The following is a 23,895-nucleotide window of genomic DNA, read 5'->3' as shown; positions in this document are numbered from 1 at the left end:
TGCTGACACAATGAACAAAGTAATGATACAAAACTATGTGCAGAATTGATACAAAGAAGGCTTTTCTTGGATTTATCGAAAATAGACTGGTTTTGTCCGGCCTGTGACACTGATACAACAAACGGTAGCACAACCAACTAGAAATTCAGCCTCCTGGGAATGTGGAAGTTTTGTGTCATCTATTACTTATTCCAAGAATAAACCCCCCCAAAAGTGGTCAAATATATTCAGTATCAAAATCTGTACTTGCAATTAAGCGAGCTGCTTCGGGCCTTGATCTTATTTCAGCACGCTGACATGAATGAGATAATTGTTCAGCAGACATAAACATTTCAAAGTAAAGATGACACTTATCTGTGAGGAGACTGCAAAGCTCATGGGGTAGTTCATAAAAGGGTAAACACTATCATCAAGAACAAAGATCTCGCCTGGTTTATCCTGACTGACGTCTGTCGACTGACGGTCCCAGAACCACTCAGACTTCTGACCCTCCGCCCACCGGGTTGCGCTCACAGCGCTTTGGCGCCAATTCGACCTCTCATTCTTCACCACCTGGCGCGGGCGAACAGCGGCTGCACAACAAATATTCATTGTCCCGGTGGTTGTTTTCTAAATCGAGATAAAATTGGTATATAATATTATACAAGTATCAAGTGTACAGCGTTATAATTCGACAAATACACTACACTACAATGTGATCATCCAAAGACCTCACGATTCTTAACGTCCATCGCTCCCTTCTCTTCTGTCCTCTTTCTGCAGGGCTCAGGAGCACCTTACTTATCAAAGTCAGAGATCAGATAATCACTCACAAATACGAAATTTCAGAATGCGCTGGGCGTTATGCAGGCAGGGCGGGTGGAGGGAGCATTCCGGAGGCCCCACCTGCCTACGAAGCCAGGCCGGGGTGGGGGAGGAGTCCCCTGGGCTGCAACGAGGAGACTGTGGAGGGAGCAGGAGGTGGAAGACCAGACGGAATCTGGAGAGTGGGTCAAACGTACAAAAGCCCCGAGGCTAGAGGGGACCTGGACGGGATGGAACAGAAGGACCGCGGCGCGCGGCAGAGCAGGGACGCCTGGACCTTGGGGAGGATAGACGCGCAGGCGCTGAAAGGTGGCTTTCTGTTACGCGAGGTCCGCAAACCCTAGAGTTTTAAGGCGAGGGCTGAGAGGACCCTCCGGCCTCCCTGTACCGCTGCAGCCTGGCCTCGAAGGCGCCGCGGGAGGGGGCTGCGTCGGCCCTCGGGACCGCGCCTCCAAGTCACTCTTTCGCTCGCTCAAGTCCCCCCACTGCCATTTCAATTCATCTCTTCCAATTCTGAGGTCTCCCAACCAGCGAGTTTGTCTCTTTACCCAGAAAATAAACCATCGGAGAGAGTTCTACGGCAGGATACCACGGTTAACTTTTTGTTTCTAGGGCTTTTTCGAGGCTACCCATCCTGGCTGCCTCCGGGCTGGGGAGGCCCTATGGTCTCTCCAGATTTTTTTTCGTCTCTCTCGAGAACTTTCAGCAACACAACGACTGACTAGGACCGCGCCACAGCTCCAGTGCTTAAAGCGGCCGGTTCCAGAAGCGGCCAAGCACTTCCACTCCTGGGCGGGGGAAGCCGGAAAGTTTCGGTCCTCCTTCCAGAGTCGCCGGGCCAGGGTGGAGTTAGCAGGCGAGGGGGCGCAGTCTCTGCCCTGCCAAAGACAGCTCGTCTTCCGACGCTGCCCGTCCCGAGCTCGGCTCGCTGTGGCAGCGGAGGAAAGTTGGGCAGGAGCGGGAAGGGGCTGGAGCGCGTCGTCTGGTCGCCCCGGGCGCGCGCGAGCCGGGGTGGAGCCCGCGGCGGGCGCGGCTCAGATGCAAATCGCCTCCCCGCCCCCGCCCGCCCGCCGCGCGGGGAGCGCCTCCAGCAGCCGCCCACGCCTCCTGCGCGCCGCTGCGCCCGAGCTGGCGGCTCTACTTAAGCGGCGCGCCGGCCGCGACCCGGCACTCTCCTGGAGCGCGCGGCTGGGCGAGCGGAGCGCGGCGGGGTTCTCGGGGGCGCACAGCGGCGCGCTCGCACCGCGCGGCTCCGCGCGGCTCTCGGCGGCGGCCGGGGCGCAGGGCTGAGCGAGCGTCCGGAAGAGGCAGCGGCGGCTCCCGCGCGCGGTCCCGCTCCCTGCGACTACCCCAGCCCGGCCACCTCTCTGCCATGGCTCTGGCGGACAGCACACGTGGATTACCCAACGGGGGCGGCGGCGGGGGCGGCAGCGGCTCCTCGTCGTCCTCGGCAGAGCCGCCGCTCTTCCCCGATATCGTGGAGCTGAACGTGGGGGGCCAGGTGTATGTGACCCGACGCTGTACCGTGGTGTCGGTGCCCGACTCCCTGCTCTGGCGCATGTTCACGCAGCAGCAGCCGCAGGAGCTGGCCCGGGACAGCAAAGGCCGCTTCTTTCTGGACCGAGACGGCTTCCTCTTCCGCTACATCCTGGATTACCTACGGGACTTGCAGCTCGTGCTGCCCGACTACTTCCCCGAGCGCAGCCGGCTGCAGCGCGAGGCCGAGTACTTCGAGCTGCCCGAGCTCGTGCGCCGCCTCGGGGCGCCCCAGCAGCCCGGCCCCGGGCCGCCGCCGCCCTCGCGGCGCGGGGTGCAAAAGGAGGGCTCGCTGGGCGATGAGCTGCTGCCGCTTGGCTACGCGGAGCCCGAGCAGCAGGAGGGCGCCTCGGCCGGGGCCCCGTCGCCCACGCTGGAGCTGGCTAGCCGCAGCCCGTCCGGGGGCGCGGCGGGCCCGCTGCTCACGCCGTCCCAGTCGTTGGACGGCAGCCGGCGCTCGGGCTACATCACCATCGGCTACCGCGGCTCCTACACGATCGGGCGGGACGCGCAGGCGGACGCCAAGTTCCGGCGAGTGGCGCGCATCACCGTGTGCGGCAAGACGTCGCTGGCCAAGGAGGTGTTCGGGGACACCCTGAACGAGAGCCGGGACCCCGACCGGCCGCCGGAGCGCTACACCTCCCGCTATTACCTCAAGTTCAACTTCCTGGAGCAAGCCTTCGACAAGCTATCCGAGTCGGGCTTCCACATGGTGGCGTGCAGTTCCACGGGCACCTGCGCCTTCGCCGGCAGCACCGACCAGAGCGAGGACAAGATCTGGACCAGCTACACCGAGTACGTCTTCTGCAGGGAGTGAGCTCCCTAGACCCCCTCGCGACTCCAGCGCGCCCATTCCCCCTCCTTCTTGCCCGGGAGAGGATTATAGAGCTCCTCTCCCGCGCCACGGCCTCCCCTCCCCCTGTCCCCCAGCTCGAGTAGCTGGGCCAGACTCACTCGGCCCCCACTCCAGAAGCTGCAGCCGCGAATCCTTTCGGCTTCTTCGTCTTCTTTGGACCCCACTAACCGAGAGAGCTCAGACACACCCCCCTCCCCATTACCCCAGACTTCCTCTTCCCCGTGCCTCAAACCTCCCCTTTCCCCGGATTGCCCTTCAGTCTGGATCTAGTGGGGCAGCGTGGCCACGGAATCCCCGAGGACCTGCGAGTGACTGAATTGTTCAGAACCTGATTGGACCCTGTCCAGTGTGGAAGATTCCTTGAAATCTTTTCAAGCCCTTGTGTCTCATTCGCGGTAGAAGAGTTCAGAATTGATAGCACTGTTTGGGAATAGTGTTTTAAAAGGTCGTTACCTAGTCTTTTTGACCGTCTTTCAAGGTAGAGCTTTAGAGGCTGGATGGAAGACTGTGGACCTGGAGTTAGGATCCCAGTGACTATAAATGAATAAAGTTCTGAAAAGTTACAGGTAGAAGTGGAAGAATCTAGTGCAGGCACAATGAAGGATCGTAACTTTTCCATGCAGAATGAAGAGTCTCCGCCTGGGGCTTAAACTTGTAGAAAGTTACCCTCCTGCCTGGGGAGGCTCCCTTTCTCCTCGGCTCACCGCCAGCAGCCCTTGGTTCCACGGGTTGACACGGCAGCCATTATTGCAAGAGCGAGAAAGAGCACTGCCGCTGATAGGGGCAAGACAGCCCGGGTCACCAAACGCTGCGGGAAGTCAGCTGGCAGTGACTATGGACGGAGCTGGGTAGTATTGCACGTCGTGGGTGTTAGCAAAGTCCGTCTTCTTGCAGAGAATGGGAGTAGGACTTCAGCTCTACAAACTTGAGGGGGGCGGGTGGGGAGGGAGGATGGAGGGTAGGAGGGGTGGGATGGGAGGAGCAGACATACTCATTTATTGTTTGAAAGTTGGTAGTTTGTACCATCCGTTTGAGTACATGCACGTTAAAAAAATAGTCCACAAAAACATGCAAAGCATTTTGTAAAGATTAAGAGATCTACTCTTAACTGGCAGTTTGAACTTACTGTGTTGAGTCCTAAACTTAGAAGTTGCTGATACTTACATAACCTAACCAAAGAGCTATCCAGTAGGGTTTTAGTTTGTGAACTTTATTTTCCTGTTGATTATAAATCCTGATTTTAAGATCTATTTACTTGAGCAAAATATGTTTGATTTCGGTTAGTTAGACTTAAGATCTCTTATTAAAAGTCCTTACTTTCTCCAAGCCCAGTCAATGTTGACTTCTGGGCAAACCTGAAAATGCCACTTCTTTCATGCAGATTCTTTGAAGTTAAGATGGAATCTTTTCGAGTGACAGAGCTGCAGAGAAATAGAAGCTCCATGGGCTGCCCATCTGTAGATAGCTGTAAAATGGAATATTTTTAATTGAAGGCAAAAAAGTGCTTAAAAGTGAGCTGAGCAATAAAATAGTGTTTGAGGTAAATGCAACAGAAACAGAAGGAGACCTGGTTGCCTTATACCTTTACGCGAACACGGAATAAACTCCCACTGCACATCCTGTCTACACCATAAGTGGAGGGAAACGACTCCTTGTCTTTCATGCTGTGAGGCTCCTTTGGATATTCTGTGATGACCGAGAAGCCTTTCTTTTTTCATTTGTTTCAACATCTTTATCCGAAGTACGTTTTTAAAGATTTTGTAAGAGTCGTTTTCAGTGTTTAAATTAGCGCTATTTTTCCTTCTTTTTAAAAATGAATCTTGTACTGTATCTTACTATGTCTGTAACAGGTGTTAAGAATTGAAACAGTTTTATTCTTAGATTCATGCGATCCAGTCTGTATATACCATATATAAACATTTTACACGAATCATTTAGTTTTTTAATTCATTTACTAATGCTATAAAATTTCCTATATTTACCCCTAGTGACTTGCATCAGATGGTGTATATACTAAAGCAACATGTTTTGATGAGTTTCTTATATCCTTGTCTATGGGGAAGTTGAGTTAGAAAAAAATACGTAAAACTGAGTTTGCTCCATACTTTTTTGCTTAGATATTAGTTGTATACTAATAATATACGATTAACTGTCTCCTTAAATCAAGGTACCTGTATTTTTAATCCACTCCTTTTTTTTTTTTAACTTGGGAAAGAGAAAGATTTGAGGTCTTTATTGGAGTTACATTGTTAGAAAAGTAAAGTTAGCTTTATATGCAAAGACTGTAATTGTAAGAGAAATGGAAGCAGAGATCCAGAAGGTTGTGTTTGCTTATGTGTTGAGTGTGTTCTCAGACTCGGTAATAATACATCAGAACTTATCTCTGTTTCAAGCCTGAAGTGATTTAGGAATGTTGCTCAGTGGCCAAAAGTGAGTGTCACAGAGGTTTCTCCTCCATGAATGGTATTCTCTTAGATTGTTCAACAAAAAGCACATAATTGAGAATATCTTGGGACAGATCAAAACCATTGACTTGGCAAGACTCCGAGATTCTGATTTTCCTTGTTAAATCTTCACAACTCCAGGAGTCATGGGAAACTACTAAGGTTTTGTCTCTGCCACTCAAGTCTTATAAATTTTATCCTGTAAAACTTTGAGGTGAACTATTCCACTGCTTTGGGCATGCACATCTTTCTCTCTCACACACCCTTGCTGCCCTGCAGTACTCCGCTTACCCCTTTCATGATCTGAAAGGCTGGGAATTAATGGTTAGAGACAGTAAACCCCCCTGTTTTTCTAGGGACGATGTCCTCTCTAAAGTTGGAAGTCAACTTGTGAAAACATTCTACTTTTAGCCCAAAGTAAAGGCTGGGGAGGAAACTCATTTTCCATTGGGTAGATGATTTAACTGAGGTAAGATGACTTGGCATGGGTACTTTTGGGACACTTCGCCTCCATGTGCTCTGGGCCGCAGAAGGACCCTTAGCCATCTACAAAGTGGGCTGGAGTGTTGATTGTCAGCTATGAGCTTGGATGGGATATTGAGAGTCCGTTTGAGTAAGCTCTCCAAAGACACCATTCAAATCACCTGGGAGAATTCATAAATTATTCACATAATTATGACTGCATTAATCTGACTCAGTGTAGCATGCATTTTCATATGTAATGGCTCTAATTACCATTTGGTTCATAAGTACAACTGAATGACATTTGATTTTAATAAATTTAATTTTTAAAGAAGAAGAATTGTCGACAGTGTTGGTTAAAAAACAGGTACCATGTTCAATGCTTTTGCACCAAGTGTTTGACAAGTTGTCTGTTTTTTAGTACATGTAGACTATGAACCATATTCATTCTAATTTTTCAAATTATATGTTATGGAAAATATTCCTTGAAGGTGTGAAACAAAAATTCTTTTCCCTTTCAATACCATTTTTTATTCTTGTATTTCTTATTTGTTTTTTTTGCATTGATAGCAAAGTGGTAATTTATAATACTAGCCAAAATTGTCTTCTCTTTCAAACCAGATCCATATGTATATGGGGCCTCTTACGTCTCTGAGGAAATGCATAATTTGTGGATTCTCAGACAAAATGGGCAACTGGCAATGCTCAATAACATATTTCAATTTTTATTGGAGTTTTCCATGGAATGTTATTATTACATTGAAGCCATTTAAGGTGAAGCTTTGATAACTTTTTACTTTTTAAATTATGGTAAATTCTAGTATTCAAAAGACTTTTGTACTCCACATGAAAAATGCTAAATTATAGTGCAGGCATAAGTATTGACTTGAGGGGTTGAATTCCTTAAGAATTTCTTTAATGGTCTACGTCATAAATACTTTACTCAATTGACTTAAATTTCTAAAATAGTAAAAATATTTTTATTATAAACCTACCAGAGTAAATCCTTTGACTTTTTTCCCCTTACTACAACTCATTTAAAAACTGAAATTAGTTTTCCTAGATGACCGAAGTCTGTCTCTCGAGAAATAAATACAATACTCTTGTGTTTCCAGTGGCTATAATACCTGAAATAGGTTTTCTTAGAAATAAGTTATATTGAAGTTAACTTTGCTTTGTCACAATTTTGGACAATTGAAATCTAAAAGTATTACTGTTTGAAGCTTTAGATTCTCTACTGGGGCCTTTGAAACTTAGATAAAAGAAATTCAACCAGAATATCTAATTTAGAGTATAATCTTGTGTGGTAGGAAGATGGACTAGTTGACCAAGAATTCTTGTCACCTTATACATTTTGTGATTTTTTTTCCCCAAGTGAAGTTTTCTTTTAATTTTAAGTGTTTTGAAGTATGTGAACATTAATTGTAGTGTAAGCTGTTATGCAACTGTCTTTGTGACTTTATAGGCAGGTGAGTTTTGCTATTACTATCAAATACGGATGATGACAATTCATTTGTGACAACTCAAACAGCATTAGTGACATTTAATGACAAAAAGTTAAAACATCCATCATGGATGTTAATTTTGAAGATGTAAATTATATGTTATTTAAATTTTTCTGGGCATCTGAAAAACTGTTACCTGCTGAACATTCTAAGATTCCCATAGAGCTATCTGGGATTATGAATTGTTGAAAGTGTTATATGCTGAGTGATACACATCACGACCCATTTTCTCAAAATAGAAGAAAGAAGGAAAAAAATCATCATTATCAGACTTCTAATGAAACAGAAAGCCAAGAAAAAAAAATCCCTCTCTATTTTAAAAAAGACACTGATGAAGTCTTTTCAGACATGCCCAAACTTTAAGTGAAAATTTCTTCAATCATCTAAATGCTCTAAAGATTTTTGTTCTCTCCGTTCACAACCAGTTGTATAACAGAAGTACTCGATACTGTTTTCCTCCCTGTGTGTGAACTAATGAATCATAGATTATGTGACTTGTTATGTATTCTATTAAACACTAAAGAATAAAACATTCACTCCTTTAGTTATTTCTCTTGGTTCCTGGGTATGGATTGGCTGGAACATTGGTCTGATTTCATTTCAGGGGTTCTCTAAATTCTGGGAATGCTTCCAAAGTTGTTGTGGGACTAATGGTGAGCATTATGCCATCAGAACTCCTCACTGTGTAATTGGCCAGCTGGGCCAGAAGCAAATAGGCTCTTTCCCCAGAGTTTATGGTCAAGAAGGCCTGTTGTCGAGGTGGTTTGGTACTCAGTGTGGAGGAAAGGTCCTTCACAAATGTTTCCTTTGACCTGTATTTGTACCCTATGTGGATTGTTTTGAACATGAGGAATGTAGGTAGAGATGACCTCTTAAAATTTGTAGGGGAAAGGAAACAGAAGCTGTGGACATGTCTTAATTAAAAGTACACTTCATGAAGATAAAATTCTAAAGAATGTTGGGAGAGGATCTGCATTTTTAATATGGGGGCTCCTTCCTGAATCATCTCCAGTCATTGATGTCCTTCCTCTTGAAAGAAAGCACAGTGCCTCCCAGATTGAGAAATCACAGAAGATGGAGCCAGGGACCCCAGCCCGGGTCTGCTGGATTGTGGCACAGGAAGCCAAGAGCCGGGTGGGGAGAGTGAGGCTGGCTTCGCCCTTCCTCTTTGCTTTTGCCGTACTTCCTCTAGATAGTGTTTGTTTTAAAAGTGTGTATAAATACACATACATATACAATCTTAGTTTTTAAAAGGTTTATCATGGAGAATGTAAGCAGTACAAGAGTGTAGATAATAAAAAGTAAATCTCACTCCTCCTATAACCTCTAATTTCTCACTGGGACAGCCGTTGGTGTCTCTTTACAGAGACATTCTATACATATATAAATATAGAGATATTCCTTCCTTTTTTTTATTCAATAGGAATTATACCTGTTCTGTGCCTTACTTTTTTCTTTAACCACATATCCTGGAGCTCTTGCAATGCATGCGTGAACGTGGAGCAGTGATCCACTTCATTTTATTTGAAAGCTACGCAATAGTCTGCATGACATGCTATTGTCTGGACGTGCTGCCATTTATGTTACCAGTCCTTTCTTGATGGGCATTTAAATTTCTAGATATTTTGTTTCTACTCCAAAGAATGCTATATTGAATATCTCTTTTCATATGTGCAAATATATCTGAGTCTTTTCTTATGAAGTGATGCCAAGAGAGGAATGACCTCGAGGTACTTTTTCTTCTTCAGGGGCTATGGAAAGAATAGGATTCCTTGGAAGCTCTTGAGGGAATGGGGATGATGGTGGGATGAAATAACTCCAGAATCATTAAACATTACAAGTATGAAGTCTTATGTAGCTTTCATCTTGAGGACAAACCCCCCACATGCCTTTTTTTTCCTTTCTATTTCTGAAGTTCCTCCTCCTTCCATTTTTATTCTAGGTTTTTGGCTTTTTTTTTTTTTTTTTTTTTTTATGAATCATGACTGACACTTAGTTTTAAGGGATATAGACTATGAAGAGAAGCCATAATGTGTCCCATACTTCTTAATGAGGCACCTCTCGGGGAGCTGGTAAAGGATGGAAGCTATAGAATAAATATGGAACACCTTCCTGGAATATTAGCTTGACCGATTGAGATGTGTATATAAGAGTTGGGGAATTAAACCATTTCACTGGTAAGTGATTTACAAAGATCTATTTCATTTTATAGAAAACATAAATATACATGAATTTAAACGACAAAATGCTAAACATTAAAGATATTCTGAATTTATAGGATCCGAGGGATGAGTTCACCCTCTTCTGCCATTAAGAACTTGGTGGTGGGGTGGTGGTGATGGGGTTGAGAACTTCTGCTGGTATATACTGGCCTTGCGTTTTGATGGATGGTTTAGGGGAAATGTTAGTCTCTTAAGTTCTCTGTTTTACTCTGCTCACATAAGAAATTTCAAGGTGAGTGTCCATTTGGGGCCAGAGTGCATCTCTCTTTCCACTCACAGATCTCCTAGGAGTGGCCTAAGGGGCTCAGCAGAAAGGAGGTGTTCAGGGCAACTTTAGGCCATCAACTATTAACTTGGCTGCTGCAGTTTTCCCCCATGTACAGCCGTTCAGTATTTATTGTCGTTCAAATTCTCTTGAGTACCTACTATGTGCCAGATTTTGCCAATGTGATAGGGACACCAAAATGAGTAAACGCTCAGGATTAGTAAGGGAGCCGAATAACAATAAAATAACTTGGAAGTGCAGTGCTAAGTAGTAGGTATTTTATTGAGCACCTATTATAATACACCAAGAACTCTGACATACCAACTCCTCTTTTCAGATTCCAATTGTTAATTAAGCCCCTAGTATATATGAGACACAGCCCTCTCCATTCAGGTATGTTTTCTTCACCTTCAAAAACAGAAAGCAAAATGGTAAACTGGCCACTTAAAGGGCCTGTCCTTCTGGAACTACTGGACATCACAGGAAACTTAGCAGTGTTGGGCCTTATACACTTTGCATGTTTGGAGTTTTATGAACACTGTCTTTTCCCCCACAATTCTTTAAAATACATATAATAGCTACTAAAATGATTTTGTCTCCCTGTTTTTCAAAGTGGGAAAGATGGAGCACAGTAATGACAGATTCTAAAATTAGTTATTTGGACTTGTCTTTTCTCACAGTAACTGGCAACATTTCCTAAGTTGTTTACAAATTATTCCTATTCAATTCATTATCTCTCTCCATTCTGTTACTTTCTAGGTAGGCGAGGGGAAGAATCCAAGGTTAGAGCCAACCCTAATTTCTGCCTATAGAAAGAAAAGGGTAGAAGAAGTGTCTTCTCGTTCAGCCTTTATCTATCTTCTTTGAAAAGCATTGAATAAAAATCACACAGTTTAGAGTGAGAGGAATGGGAAGGAAATGACACCAGGATTTAGACTCCTTGGTGACTTGGATTGCTTGCTTCTCCTTTATGGTATAGTCTTAATCTTCACTCATCCTGACATCTATTTGGCCATTTATAGGAGGTGGAAAAAACCCGTTTATTTCTTTATATTTGCCTCAGGGCTTAATGCAGTGCCTAGCATGTAATAGATCACCAATAAAAGTTTGTTGAATAAATGAATGAGTGCTTATGTTAATTCATTCTTTTTTGTATATTAGGGAGAAAAATTATAACTGTTGTTTATATACATAAAAATGTTTAAATGTAAAAAAAGTTTAAATACATAAAAATTACTATCTTTCTATCTGATTTGAAAGTCACAGAGATTACAAGAAAACCTAAACTGATTTGGGTATTATTTTCTGAATAGTAATTAGGTGGCAGCTGCTCTAGAAGTCAAAACTCTCAACAATGTTTCCATTTTATGATGGAAGTCAAGTTTACTGACAGCTATATTATAGACTTTCCCCTGGGGCTGTTATTTGTTACAAACTTTTGAAAATCTTAACTAGAAAGTTTCAAGAGGTGCCTCTGAAGAGTTGTAGGAAAGAAATTTGACCTCCTTGTAACGGTGGAGTTTACTGTTCCCAGTGTTCTGCTGGTGAGAGTTGTGGGGTTTTTTTGTTTTGTTTTTTTTTTTGAGGAAGATTAGCCCTGAACTAACATCTGCTGCCAATCCTCCTCCTTTTGCTGAGCTAACATCCATGCCCATCTTCCTCTACTTTGTATGTGGGATGTCTTGCCATAGCATGGCTTGACAAATGGTGCATAAGTCCACACCCGGGATCCAAACCTGTGAACCCTGGGCCACTGAAGTGGAGCGTGCAAACTTAACTGCTGTGCCACCGGGCTGGCCTCAAGAGAGTTGTGGGTTTTAAAAATGACATTTGCGAAGACTTTTAAAAAATAAATGATCTGTGCAATGATGCCCTGACCTTACAATAGTGGAGGTGTTGGTTTTTTCTGTGCTCAGAGCCACGTGTGTTCAAAGTATAAGTTCTTTCCGTGAGCTAACATCAGAAACACAGCCGTTAGGTCAAAGTTTTGCCAGCCAGATCTGGCAATGTTACTTTTAAAATGTGAGTAAGGAACAACAACAATGCTATAGACTGAATGTTTCCCCCTCGAATTCACATGTTGAAATCCTAACCTCTAGTGTGATGGTATTTGGAAGCAGGGCCTTTGGGAGGTGATTAGGTCATGAGGGTGGAGCCCTCAAGAGTGGGATTAGTGCTGTTATAAAAGAGACCCCAGAGAGCAACTTTGTCCCTTCCACCATGTGAAGACACAATGAGAAGCTGGCCATCTATGGGCCAAAAAAGTGGCCCCTCAGCAGACACCGAATCAGCCAGCTCCTTGATCTTGGACTTCCCAGCCTCCAGAACTGTGAGAAAGAAATGTTTGTTAAGCCCCTCAGTCTATGATATTTTTGTTATAGCAGCCCAGACTAACTCTGACAAACAACAGTGAAAGTTTATTACGTTGTTGTCGTGTTTCTCCTCTGTAGTCTATAGTCTCCTTCTCCCAGTGTCTTAGAAGAGTTCTTTAAAAAGTCTCATGTTATTATTATCCTATGGTTTAATTCCAGGTTTGAGTCAATTTGGGGATAAGTAAGGCAGGTCAATACTTTTTGTATCTGGATCTAACAGGTGAAGAGAATCCATGGGGCTTGAATCCTTTGCCATTTGTCTTTGATCCAGTTACTTTATGGACTTAGACATAATTGATAAATCTACCAGCAACTTCCCAGTTAAGAGGACCATATTAGCTCTTATTTATCTATAGGAAATAAACCAGAAATAATCATTAGCCAAGAAAGAGCAGAGAGAAGGGAGTCACCTTCTCTTAAAAAAGGTTGACCTTAACATTGTCACGCTCTGTACTCACTCCTTTAATTGTGGCATGACATTTCCTTATAGGGAAGTTTTACACAAGGGCTGGAGTTCTGTGGGGATTCTTGTTAGCAGCTCTGTGAAGATCACCACTGCCATCCACTTCAGTCTTCAGACATGAAAGTCTTCTTCAGAAAATGAGAGTGTCTTCAGTTCTAGTACAAAAAACAATGTAGAAATGTTTTCCTCAATCCTCAAAAAATCCAAAAGTTTGGAGTTTTGTGATAGTTGGATAGTATTTTAAAGTTTCCATAGTCTTTATGAGAGATGTACAACTAAAATAAATTTTATTAATAAAGCTAGGGCTATGGGAAGCTGAAACAAACTTTATTAATAAAGCTTTATGGAGCTTCTGTCTTCCTTAATAGTTAATACTTTGCATCTGTTAAACCAAAAATGATGTAGTCTAAAAGCTAAAGGCTGAAAAAAAAACAAAAACAGAACAAAACAGATGAGCATGTCTTTGTCTTGATATCCTTTAACCAATGTCCATGATATCTTTTTAAGCAAAATAGAGTACATTTGTTAAAAAAAGTTTCAATTTTGCAGATACAGAAACATACTTCTCTAGTCAACAATCCTGTGCTCTGTCTCTGTACTGTTTGAGGCAACCAAAAGCACTTTGCACATGTTAAGTTCCCTAGATTGTTGAAGGGGAAATGGTGGAAGGACAGGCTTAGTCAGGCATTGAATAGTGGGAATGTATGAAGCGTAGCTATAAAAAGATGAGCATTCCCTTTTTATATAAGAAAGGCTAATTAATAAACCTATATAAATGCTGTTCTTCAAAACAATCATTTTGGTAGACTTTACATTTATTTCAATAAGACCTACAGGAAATTAACTTAAAATGATATTAGCAGGGGCCAGCCCCGTGGCTGGGTGGTTAAGTTCGCGTACTCTGCTTTGGCGGCCCAGGGTTTCACCAGTTTGCATCCTGGGCACGGACATGGCACCACTTGTCAGACCATGCTGAGGTGGCATCCCACAAAGCACAACCAGAAGGATCTACAACTAGAATATACAACTATGTACTGGGGGGCTTTGGGGAGAAGAAGAAAAAAAGAAAGAAGGTTGGCAACATGTTAGCTCAGGTACCAAGCTTTAAAAAAAAAAAGATATTAGATTATTAGTAGACAAAGTGGAGGCGCTATCTGTTAAAAATTGATGATATTGGAGAAGATGAGAAAGTTCTGGATATAGTTGGTGGTGATGGCTGCACAACAATGTGAATGCACTTATGCCACAGAGCTGTACACTTAAAAATTGTTAAAATGGTAAATTGTATGTTGTGTATTTTGTTACAATCAAAAATAATAGGAGTTTAATGAAGATAATGTGAAAAATATAAAAATTATAAAGAGAATAAAGGTTCTTATATAAACCTACCAAAAAAATGTTGACATTGAAATCACCTCCAATTATAATGAAGAAATATGGAAAGTCACTCCTCTGCTTCTGTTATGCCAGTAAGATAATGCTCAAACATATTAGTGATTCTTGATTTGGAAGCGTTATGAATCATGCAATAAAATCAGTCTAACAACTTTTTGCAACCTTTTAATTTCTGAAAATCTGAGAATGTGTGTTTGTGTCAGTATGAGCCTAAATTTGTATTATGTAAATATTCTATTTTTGGTGCTTCGTCCCTCTCCATTAGCTCAACTAATTAAGAGTTGGTACGTGAATTCAAATGAAACTCCACCCAGTTTGGAATTTTAAAGGACTTTGCAAAGACATTATAATTCCCATTCCACCGTTAGAGGAAGGAATGAAAAATTGTTCAGGAGGGTGACAGCGTTTAGAGTCAGGAACCAACTTAGCATTTCTAAAGTTAAGAAAGGTCTTGGTCTATGTTCTATTAACACTCTCATTGTTATATAAATTCATTTAGTGTTTGTCGGGCTTATGGCATAAGGCCAGTATTTCTGGAACAAAAGTTTGTAATGAAAAATTATAGTCGTGATGTTAAGGAGATATCAGAATAAACAGACTCTGCATGGATTGGAACTCTATACTGGGAGACCTTCCACAGAATCCTCCTAGCATTCATCTGCAATGGGAGGGTTAAGGATGACCAGCAGATGTGAGAATCTGTCTGAGCTTCTTTTATCATTTGGAAAGTTGAATCAAAGCTGAAGGTTGCCAACTCAGGAGGAAGAAGATGCTTCAGAGTAATGGATTGTAAGCATGGGTGAAAATCAAAACTGGGAAGAATACATATGCCAGATGGCAGAGGAACCAACTTGATTGAAGTAGTTTGAGAGACTGGACATACAGAGAGAGCGGTGGTTCTCAATGGGGTCGGGGTGGGGGGAGCAATTCTTCCCTCTGCCAAGGGATCGTTGGCCAATGTCTGGAGACACCTTTGGTTGTCATAAGTTGGGGGAAGGGTGCTACTGGTATCTGGTGAGCAGAGACCAGGGATGTTGCTAAGCATCTTATTAATATACAAGACAGCCTCCTACAACAAAGAATTATTTGGCCCTACGTGGTGATAGTCCTGAACTTGAGAAGCCCTGTGATAGAAAGGAGAATGCATAGGCGGGCAGGCGAATAGCCATGGTGAGGCATTTAGTCCAAATGTGGCCCAAAGTGTTGCATGCTATTGAATTCCAAGAGGAAAGGGTTATGTGACTTGTCAGATTTGATATGGGTTAAAGTGAAGGAGGGAAATGGCTGGTGGGTAGGAGGACCCTTGCTAAGGTATTTTTGTAACCTTGGTGGGTGTCCCGTTGGGGCAAGTCAGGGGAAGCCAGAACCTGGAAAAGAATTGAACAGAGTCTTGCCATGCAATGTATCAAGTCTGGAGAACAGCGAGATGGTACCATAGCTTCAGGGAGCAAAATGAAAGTTAAGAGACCCTAGGAAGACACCCCATAAATATGGGTAGGTGAATGTGGAAGAAAGTCTGGCAAGGCATGGAAAGCAAAAAATAATAGAAGCTAGCAGGCAGAACAATGGTTCTCAAATCTGTTTGCACATTAGAATCACTTAGGGAATTAAGAAAAATATTGATGCCTGGGTCCCACTGAGACCAGTTCAGTCCAAGTGTTTGGGAGTGGGTTCTAGACTTCTAGTATGTTTATAGACATTCCCCAAGTGTTTCTAAAATGCAGCTATGATTGAGAACTGCTGTCCTAATAGGTCAATAAAATCAAGGAGGAATAAACAGGGCAACTAGAACAATACTCTGAAATGGGCTGCCGTCTGAGATTAGGGGCTGCTGTCCTCTGTCCTGGAGTTTTGCTCCCCATCTTTTGCAGGGATGTGTGTGGGTTGCTGCGTGCTGGTCTATGTGCTAGGAGCTGGAGACTGAGTTTTGCTTACAATTTGATGCTAGGGAGGCAGAGCCAGGCAGGCAGGGGCTCCCTTCTTACTAATGACCCATGGCTGAACTTTCAATTTAAACTTTCAGAGAGACCCCAAATTACCTTCTGATGAAAAGGAATCACTTAGGAGTAAAAATAATATTGAGTTACATGGACTATTAAAAATTATTTCATATTTTATATATATAAGAAAGAATGACATTATAAGAGAAGAAAAGCCACCAAACTACAGATATTTTGGAGAAAGTGCATATTTTCTCTATAAGTGGGTGATAAAGGCAGCCAGTTTTCTCACCTCTTGGTGCCCAAGGAAGGATGGTTAACCGGCCGGGACGGTGCCTCTCCCGGCCTCCATTTCAGAGGGGCATCCCTTATCTGCCTTTTTCAGTTTGGAAACATTCCTGAGAAAACATTCCTTTCCAGTAGAAAGGGAATTGGAGTGAAAGCATTCTTTGTCTGCAGATTCCTGGGACATTTTCAAAGGGATTGAGTAAGTGACTGGTGGTGAGAATCTGTTCTGTTTTCATTTGTCTCTGGCAGGGCCTGGTGGCAATTTAATATTCTTTATTATTCTTTTACATGCAACTTCCTTCCTAGCTTATGATTCCTGTCAGGACTGTGTATTATTGCCCATTAGTCATTTTTCTTGGGTTGGCCTATAATGCCTCAAAGGAGGGCTGGTGTATTTCAGTAATTTTGCTTACAATTTGATTTGCATTCTCTAAAATCCCAATTTGGTTTCATCAGCACATTTCAACATAAAACAGCTGGGCCCCAGGATGGGCTTATTTACATACATTAGCAGCTGAAAGCTAAGCACTCGCGACCCAGAGGCTGGCCTGGTATTTTCTCATAGCCTCACCTGACATTTTTTGAAATAAACTCTGCCTCCTTATTTGTACCTGCGTCAGTGACAATATCCTGTGAACGATTTAAGAAAACCGTTGGTCTCCAGGCAACTTTGAAGCTGAAATGCCTTTGTAAAAAACCTTGAAGGATAATCAGAGAAAACACATTCTGTCCTACTTCAGTGTCAGGTAAGAACATTGCCCCCTCTCGTTACAAATATCTTTATTATTAGATAAATGGTAGAGAAATCATCTTGTTAATTGGTCAATGGTTGCCTGAAGGCAGATAATCCATTAATCCATAAACATCATTGTGACTGAGACCCCAGCTGACATTACAATCATGACATGAGGACGTTGTGTGAGTCTTGTGGAAAACTCAGGTTTCTTTTCACCATTTTCTTTCCTTATGTTTAAATTCTTGAACTGTGGTCTTGGTCCGTGTGGTAGGCTTAAAAAATGCCCCTACCCTACCCTGGCAAAAGATATCTGCATCCTAATTCCTGCAACCTGTAATTGTGAAAAAAGTGTCTTTGCAGATATTGATGAGTTAAGGATTTTGAAGTGAGACTATCTTCAGTTGTCTGGGAGGACCCTAAATGCCATCCCAAATGTCCTTAGGGAGGCAGAGGGAGATTGGGGCACAGAGAGAAGAGGAGGAGGTCATACCACCACAGAAGCAGGGATTGGAATGGTGGGGCCATGAGTCAAGGACTGCTGTAGCCACTAGAGGCTGGAAGAGGCAAGGAAAGGATTTTCCCCTAGAGCTGCAGGAGGGAGTGCGGCCCTCTCAATGCCTTGATTTCAGCCCAGCGATGCTGATTTTGGACATCTGGCCTCTGGATTGTGAGAGAATCCATTTATGCTTCAGTTTTATTACTGTAAAATGGAATTACTTCACAGTTTTGTTTTGAGCACTAAATAAAATAACATATATGAAAGCTGCTAAAACGGATTTATGTGTAGGAGGGGCTCAATTGTTTTTTTGTGTGTGATTGTTCATTGAGGCACCTCCTCTTGGTGGTAGTCTAGATGCCAAAGGTTCCCTGGAAATATTTCACAAAATTTTTATTATTTTGAAATAATAACAAATGAACAGAAGAATTAAGGACTTTGTATGTGCATATATCTGCATCTATGCATCTATCTATTCTATCTGCTTTTTTTTTGTTGAGGGGAGATCCTGTCCTTTCCTTGCCTCTTTTTTCCACGTTTTTTCTCAAACTGGACTAACTTGGGCTGATGTTAATGAGATTAATTCTAATTTGGACAATGGCATAGGACTGCCAACAGGGGCCCCAGACAAAGTTTTGAATTTTGTTTTGGTAGCAACTCCTGGTGTCCTTTCATGTACGAGCTTCACTCTTGCTTCCTACCATTTCCCATTTCTGTCTCTAGGAACAACTTACATATCACGCTGCTGTGGCAGTTGACCGGGTGTAGGATCTCAAAAACTCATTTTCTGAGAGCTAGGACATGACTTAGGTTTACATTTCTTAGGAGAAATTTCTCTTTGTAAAGAGGAGCTGGTTAGCCCCTTTGGGGGGAAACGCAGAGATGAGGGAAGGCCTTCTCCCGGGCTTCTCTTCCTCCCAAGTGCAACCTCTTCCAGGATTTTCAGGTGGAGCCAAAGATTTGCAAATGTAGGTAACGGATGTGATTTATTTGTCTTGGAGAGAATAAAAAAAAAAATGAATTAGCTGCCAATTTTTCAAACTCAGCAGATTTCCCGCCTGAATCTAGTTTCTCCTAAAAAAGATCTGCAACATCCCAACAGGGTAAGGATTGATGGATGACAAATAGCTGCCTTTAGAAAAGCAAGTAATCCCCAGTCTGGACAGTTCTCTCCCAACCCGTGTAATTGTCTAAATTAGCTGTTTGGCCCTTGTAGGTATTTGAATTTGCCACACCCACTCTACACTTAGCATTGCTTACCCACCTCTACGTCTCCTGGTCACATCTTCCCTCCTCCTCTCCTGGCATCCACTCATACATATTTGTTTTTCCAGCAGAGCCCATGAGCTCAGTAAAATTAAGAACTGGTCATCGGAGAAAGAACAGGGTTTACCATGGCAAACCAATGATATTCAAAACCACAAACCGTAATTCCAGAAATGCCGTGTCTGTTTCTTTTGAGAAGAGAATAATCTTATTTTGGAAGCTAGAACTACATTTAGAACATTGCAGTGATTGTGGTATTATGGAATCACTTAAAAAGCAGTGGAGATGATAAAGGAAAATTGGAATTAAATGGATGGAAAAAGATAAATCAGGCAAATTCTCACCAAAAGAAAGCTGACGAGGTTATATAAGTTTATTAAAAAATAGACCTTAAGGCAAAAAAGCGTTACTAGAGATAAAGATAACGTTAAATTCCCTTGAATGATGTAACAGTTTTAAATTTGGATGCTCCAAATAATATGGTTTCACAGTTTCAGAACTGTGAAGAGAAATAAGCAACTCTACAATCATAGTGGGAGATTTCAACACATCTCTCTCAGTAAGTAATATAATTAGTTAACAACAAAATCAATAAGGAGAGAGAAAATTTCGAGCTACTTATTAACAAATTTGATCTAATTGTCATATATAGAACACCCAAGAACTGAAGAGTGCATTTCTTTTTAACAACAGATGGTTGTTTATAATAATTGATGTATCCTGCACCATAATGGAAGTCTAAACAAATTTAAAATTTTAAAATCATACAGAGCATGACCACAAATACAATTAAGTTAGAAATCACTAACAAAAAGATAATTAGAAAAAACTCAATATATGTGAAAATTAAGAAATAAGGTTCTAAATAACCCATGGGTTAAAGAAGAAATCATAATAGAAATTAGAAGCTATTTAGAATGACACCCAAATAAAGATATTACTTATAAAACTCATGGAGTGCAACCAAAGCTGTACACAGAGGGGAAGTTTTAGCCTTAAACTTGTATGTCAGAAAACTATACTAATACATTTGAAAACATAGATGAATTCCTAGAAAAATATAACTCCTCAAAACTGACTCGAGAAGAAATAAAAAGCCCTTCTACAAAAATCATTCCAGGTCCACAGAACTTTACCAGAAGTTTTACAAAATCTTTAAGAAACAACCGTCTAATACCATACAAACTTAGAGAACAGAAAAAGAGGAGTGGTGTCTAGAATGAAAAACTCCTTAGAATCAATATGGAAAAGACGATTCCATAGAAAAAGAGGCAAAATATTTGAACATTTTTACAAAAGAGAACGTCTTTTTAAAAACAACTTTATTGAGGTATGATTGATACACAAAAAAACCTGGACATGTTTAATGTCTAGAATTTGCTGAGTTTGGACATATGCATGTACCTGTGAAACCACCACCACAATCAAATTACAATTACCTCCAAAAATTTCCTCCTGTCCCCCCACCCCCTTTTTTTTGTGTTAAGAACACTTAGCATGAGACCCATCCTCTCCACAAGTTTTTAAATGTACAATATTGAATTGTTAACTATAGGCACTATGTTGTGCAGTAGATCTCATGAAAAGATTTTCAACCTCAAAAACTATCCCCCTACTCCCCTCCCCTCCCCTGTCTTCCCTCTTCTCTCTTGTCTTCCTTCTTCTCTCTTGAATATTCATCAGCATATTCCCAGAGCATAGAAAATGGAACAGGATCTGGTTCATAGTAGACTTTCAATAAATATTTATGTAAACTCTAAATAAATATTTACAGCTGAAATCATCCAAGTGGAAGAGAAAGCAAGCACAAAGAGAAATACAATGGAATAATAAGAGGAGGACAAAGGTCAAACTGTCCAGAACATTAACATGCAAGGGGTGGTGGAGTTCAGGAGAGGGCCTGAAGAGTAGGCAGGATGTAGAAGGGAGGCCAGGAAGGAGAGTATATCAGCATCAACTGGGATATCTATGGCTGCAAGGATCAGAACATCTAAGAGTGGCTTAAACAATAGGAACTTATTATTTCACATAATAGTCTCGGGGTAGGGGGTTCCAGGGTTGGTTAGTTCAGTATTTTTTCCACATCATAGCTCTATGTTAGCTTGTGGTGATTCTCCTGGCTTTCCTTGCATGGTCACAAAAAGGCTGTCACAGCACCAAATATCAAAAATTGAGTTCAAAGATAGGAATTCGTGCCTTGGGAAGAACTTATCCTCTGGTCCTAATAGGCAGTACCAATTCCTAAATCAACTACAGCAAAGGGGAATGAGATTTCCTTCATTGGTTTAGGCCAACACCGTGCATCTCCTGGGTCTGAGGGGGAGGCCTACTTCCCCTGAGCATGCTGCAGTCCCACACTTGAACACAGATGGGCCTGTATGAGCAAAGAAGTAGATGTGCGTTCACATGAACGTGGAGTAATGCCTGCTGGGGAGACAACCAACAGCATATTTGTCACAGGATTCAAGGAAGGAGATGTTCAAAGGACGAGTCAGTTGGGTCAATTGTAGCTGAGGGGTCATTCATAGAAGACAAGGATTGGATTTGACGGAAAGAGAACATTGATGGCAGTGGTGAGAGCAATTTCTCTGGAGTTGGGGGAGGAAATTATGGGGAACAGACCAGGTTAGGGTGAGTTAAAAACTAAATGGGTGATGAGGGAGTGGAGGTGGGAGGGAATGCAGCTCAGTCATTGGTCCTAGCTATGAGGGAGATGAGAGACAATGGAGCTGGCCTGGGCCGCTGGCCTGTTTCTAGCTGGAAATTCTATCCATTTTGTTCCCCAGACAGGACTATGTCAGCTGTGACATTGCTTGCCTGTGTAGTTCAGAACTTTTTGAATAATTCCCAGATCTGATAATGTTAGTTTATTACCCACTCCTCTGACTAATTACCCGTCTTAGTTCCAACATTTCCTTCATGAGAAGTGGGAATGGGAACTGTACATATGCTTTTTTTGAGTTTGAAAAGGACTCTTTTCTCATTATAAAAATAATATTTATTCATCACAAAAAACACAAAAAATGGAGAGAAGCAGAAGGAAAAGTAAAAATTATATACGATCCTAATTCACAGAGATAATCAGAGATAACATGTTGCTGTGTGTTTCTTTTAGCTTTTCCCCTCATCCACATATATATTTATTTTACATAGTGACATACTCTACATTCTGTTTCATAACCTGCTTTTTTCTTGATATTAAATGATGAGTTTCTCATCTCATAAAACTTGATGGATATGATTTTTTCTTTTGGTGAGGAAGATTAGTCCTGAGCTAACATCTGTTGCCAATCTTCCTCTATTTTGTATGTGGGACACTGCCACAACATGGCTTGATGAGTGGTGGGTAGGTCTGCACCCGAGATCTGAACTCGCGAACCCTGGGTCACCAAAGTGGGGCGTGTGAACTTAACCACTACATCACCATGCTGGCCCGAATATGATTTTTTGACTGAAAGATACTTCATCGTATGAATAGATCACTTAACAGTTTTCAGTTGCTGAACATTTACATCACTTCAAATCTGTGCCCGCCTATGACATAGTATCTTGGGATAGGTTTGTAGTAGGGTCAAAGAGAATAGGATGATTTTAAGATTTTTGGCAGGGCAGCAATTTGGTTGAATGTAGGTGTTCTGAGTCCTGCTTGTATTCCAACTCAGATTCTGCCATTTTCTAGGTGTATGACTTTGGGTAGTAATGGACCCAAGGCTCAGTTTCCTAACCTGTGAAATGTGGATCATCTTATCTGCCTCCCAGTATTCTTAATGGGCTAAATAAAATAATTTGTGTAGCGCGTTTATCACAGAGTCTAACAAAAAATATGAGCTATTTCTAGAAATGATGCATCAATTTATGTCTAAAAGCAGAGTCTATTTTATTTTAATCTACTATCTATAAAGTTTAGCCTACGGATTTAAAAATATTCTACAATGATATAAATTGTGATGTGTCCAAAGACACTTGTCTTAATAAATTGAGGGTCAATAAATCTTCAGGCTTTAGGTTTTTTCCCTTGGGCCAAATATTTCAAGTTCAGAGAACACTGTATTGGCCCCATAGAATGTTCTCTAGAAAATATTTATTTCACCCTCACTGGGTGTCTCTAGCTAGTGCATTCCATGTACAATCTCTTGCATTTGATTAAAGCATTTGAGTGGATGTGAGCAGTGCTTAAAATATTTATTCCTTAAAGTGCTTTCCTCACCTCTAATCTGTTTTAGTTTCTATTACATAGTTAGCCACTAGGACTAAACAAAGTTGTAAATTGACTTTGAGTACAAATAATGCTTAGATCTGTGAAAAAATCACTAATCCCAAATGTAACCTTTAGATCTTCTGGAATCTCTCAGAACAGAGAAAAGGCAATCTTATAAATTCGCTGAATGCCAAAGGATTTTCAATAGCTAGTAAGGTGTTCTATAGCTCTGATAGCGTCTGACTTTTCCACTTTCTGCCCTGAGGCTCAGTTCCAGCTCAGGGGAGACTTCTGGCCCGTGGATTTGCTTTAGTGGGGCTGTTATGGAGACTGGCGTCCTAACCTCGCGTAATAGTGTTCTCGGGATCTGAGAATAATCTTTGGGGGATGGAGCCAAGTTTGTTCACTTGGCGCTTTTATCTACCAGAAACAGCCCCTATGGAATTTTTAGTTACCAAATAGAAACTTAGATGTTCTTTTTTCATATATAAGCTTATTTTATTATTTAATAAGCTTCATATATAAGCTTATTTTCAATATATTTTTTCAATATAAGCTTGTTTTCCTTTTACGATAAAGCATAAAATTCAAATACTGAACAATTATTTATTATGTGATTTATTTTTTAGAACTTCGGTTTCTGTATC

General features: G+C 41.8%; 1 protein-coding gene across 1 annotated transcript; it reads left to right on the top strand.

The window, feature by feature from the left end:
- Positions 1-1,757: 1,757 nt before the first annotated feature.
- Positions 1,758-8,151, top strand: KCTD12 (potassium channel tetramerization domain containing 12). The gene has a single exon (XM_014859969.3). It carries the CDS (start codon positions 2,177-2,179, stop codon positions 3,155-3,157), a length of 981 nt encoding a protein of 326 aa, XP_014715455.2. The 5' UTR covers positions 1,758-2,176; the 3' UTR covers positions 3,158-8,151.
- Positions 8,152-23,895: the final 15,744 nt, after the last annotated feature.

The sequence above is a fragment of the Equus asinus genome, chromosome 11, assembly GCF_041296235.1.
Source record: "Equus asinus isolate D_3611 breed Donkey chromosome 11, EquAss-T2T_v2, whole genome shotgun sequence".
NCBI classification, from domain to species: Eukaryota; Metazoa; Chordata; class Mammalia; order Perissodactyla; family Equidae; genus Equus; species Equus asinus.
This window is presented reverse-complemented; position numbering and strand designations above follow the sequence as displayed.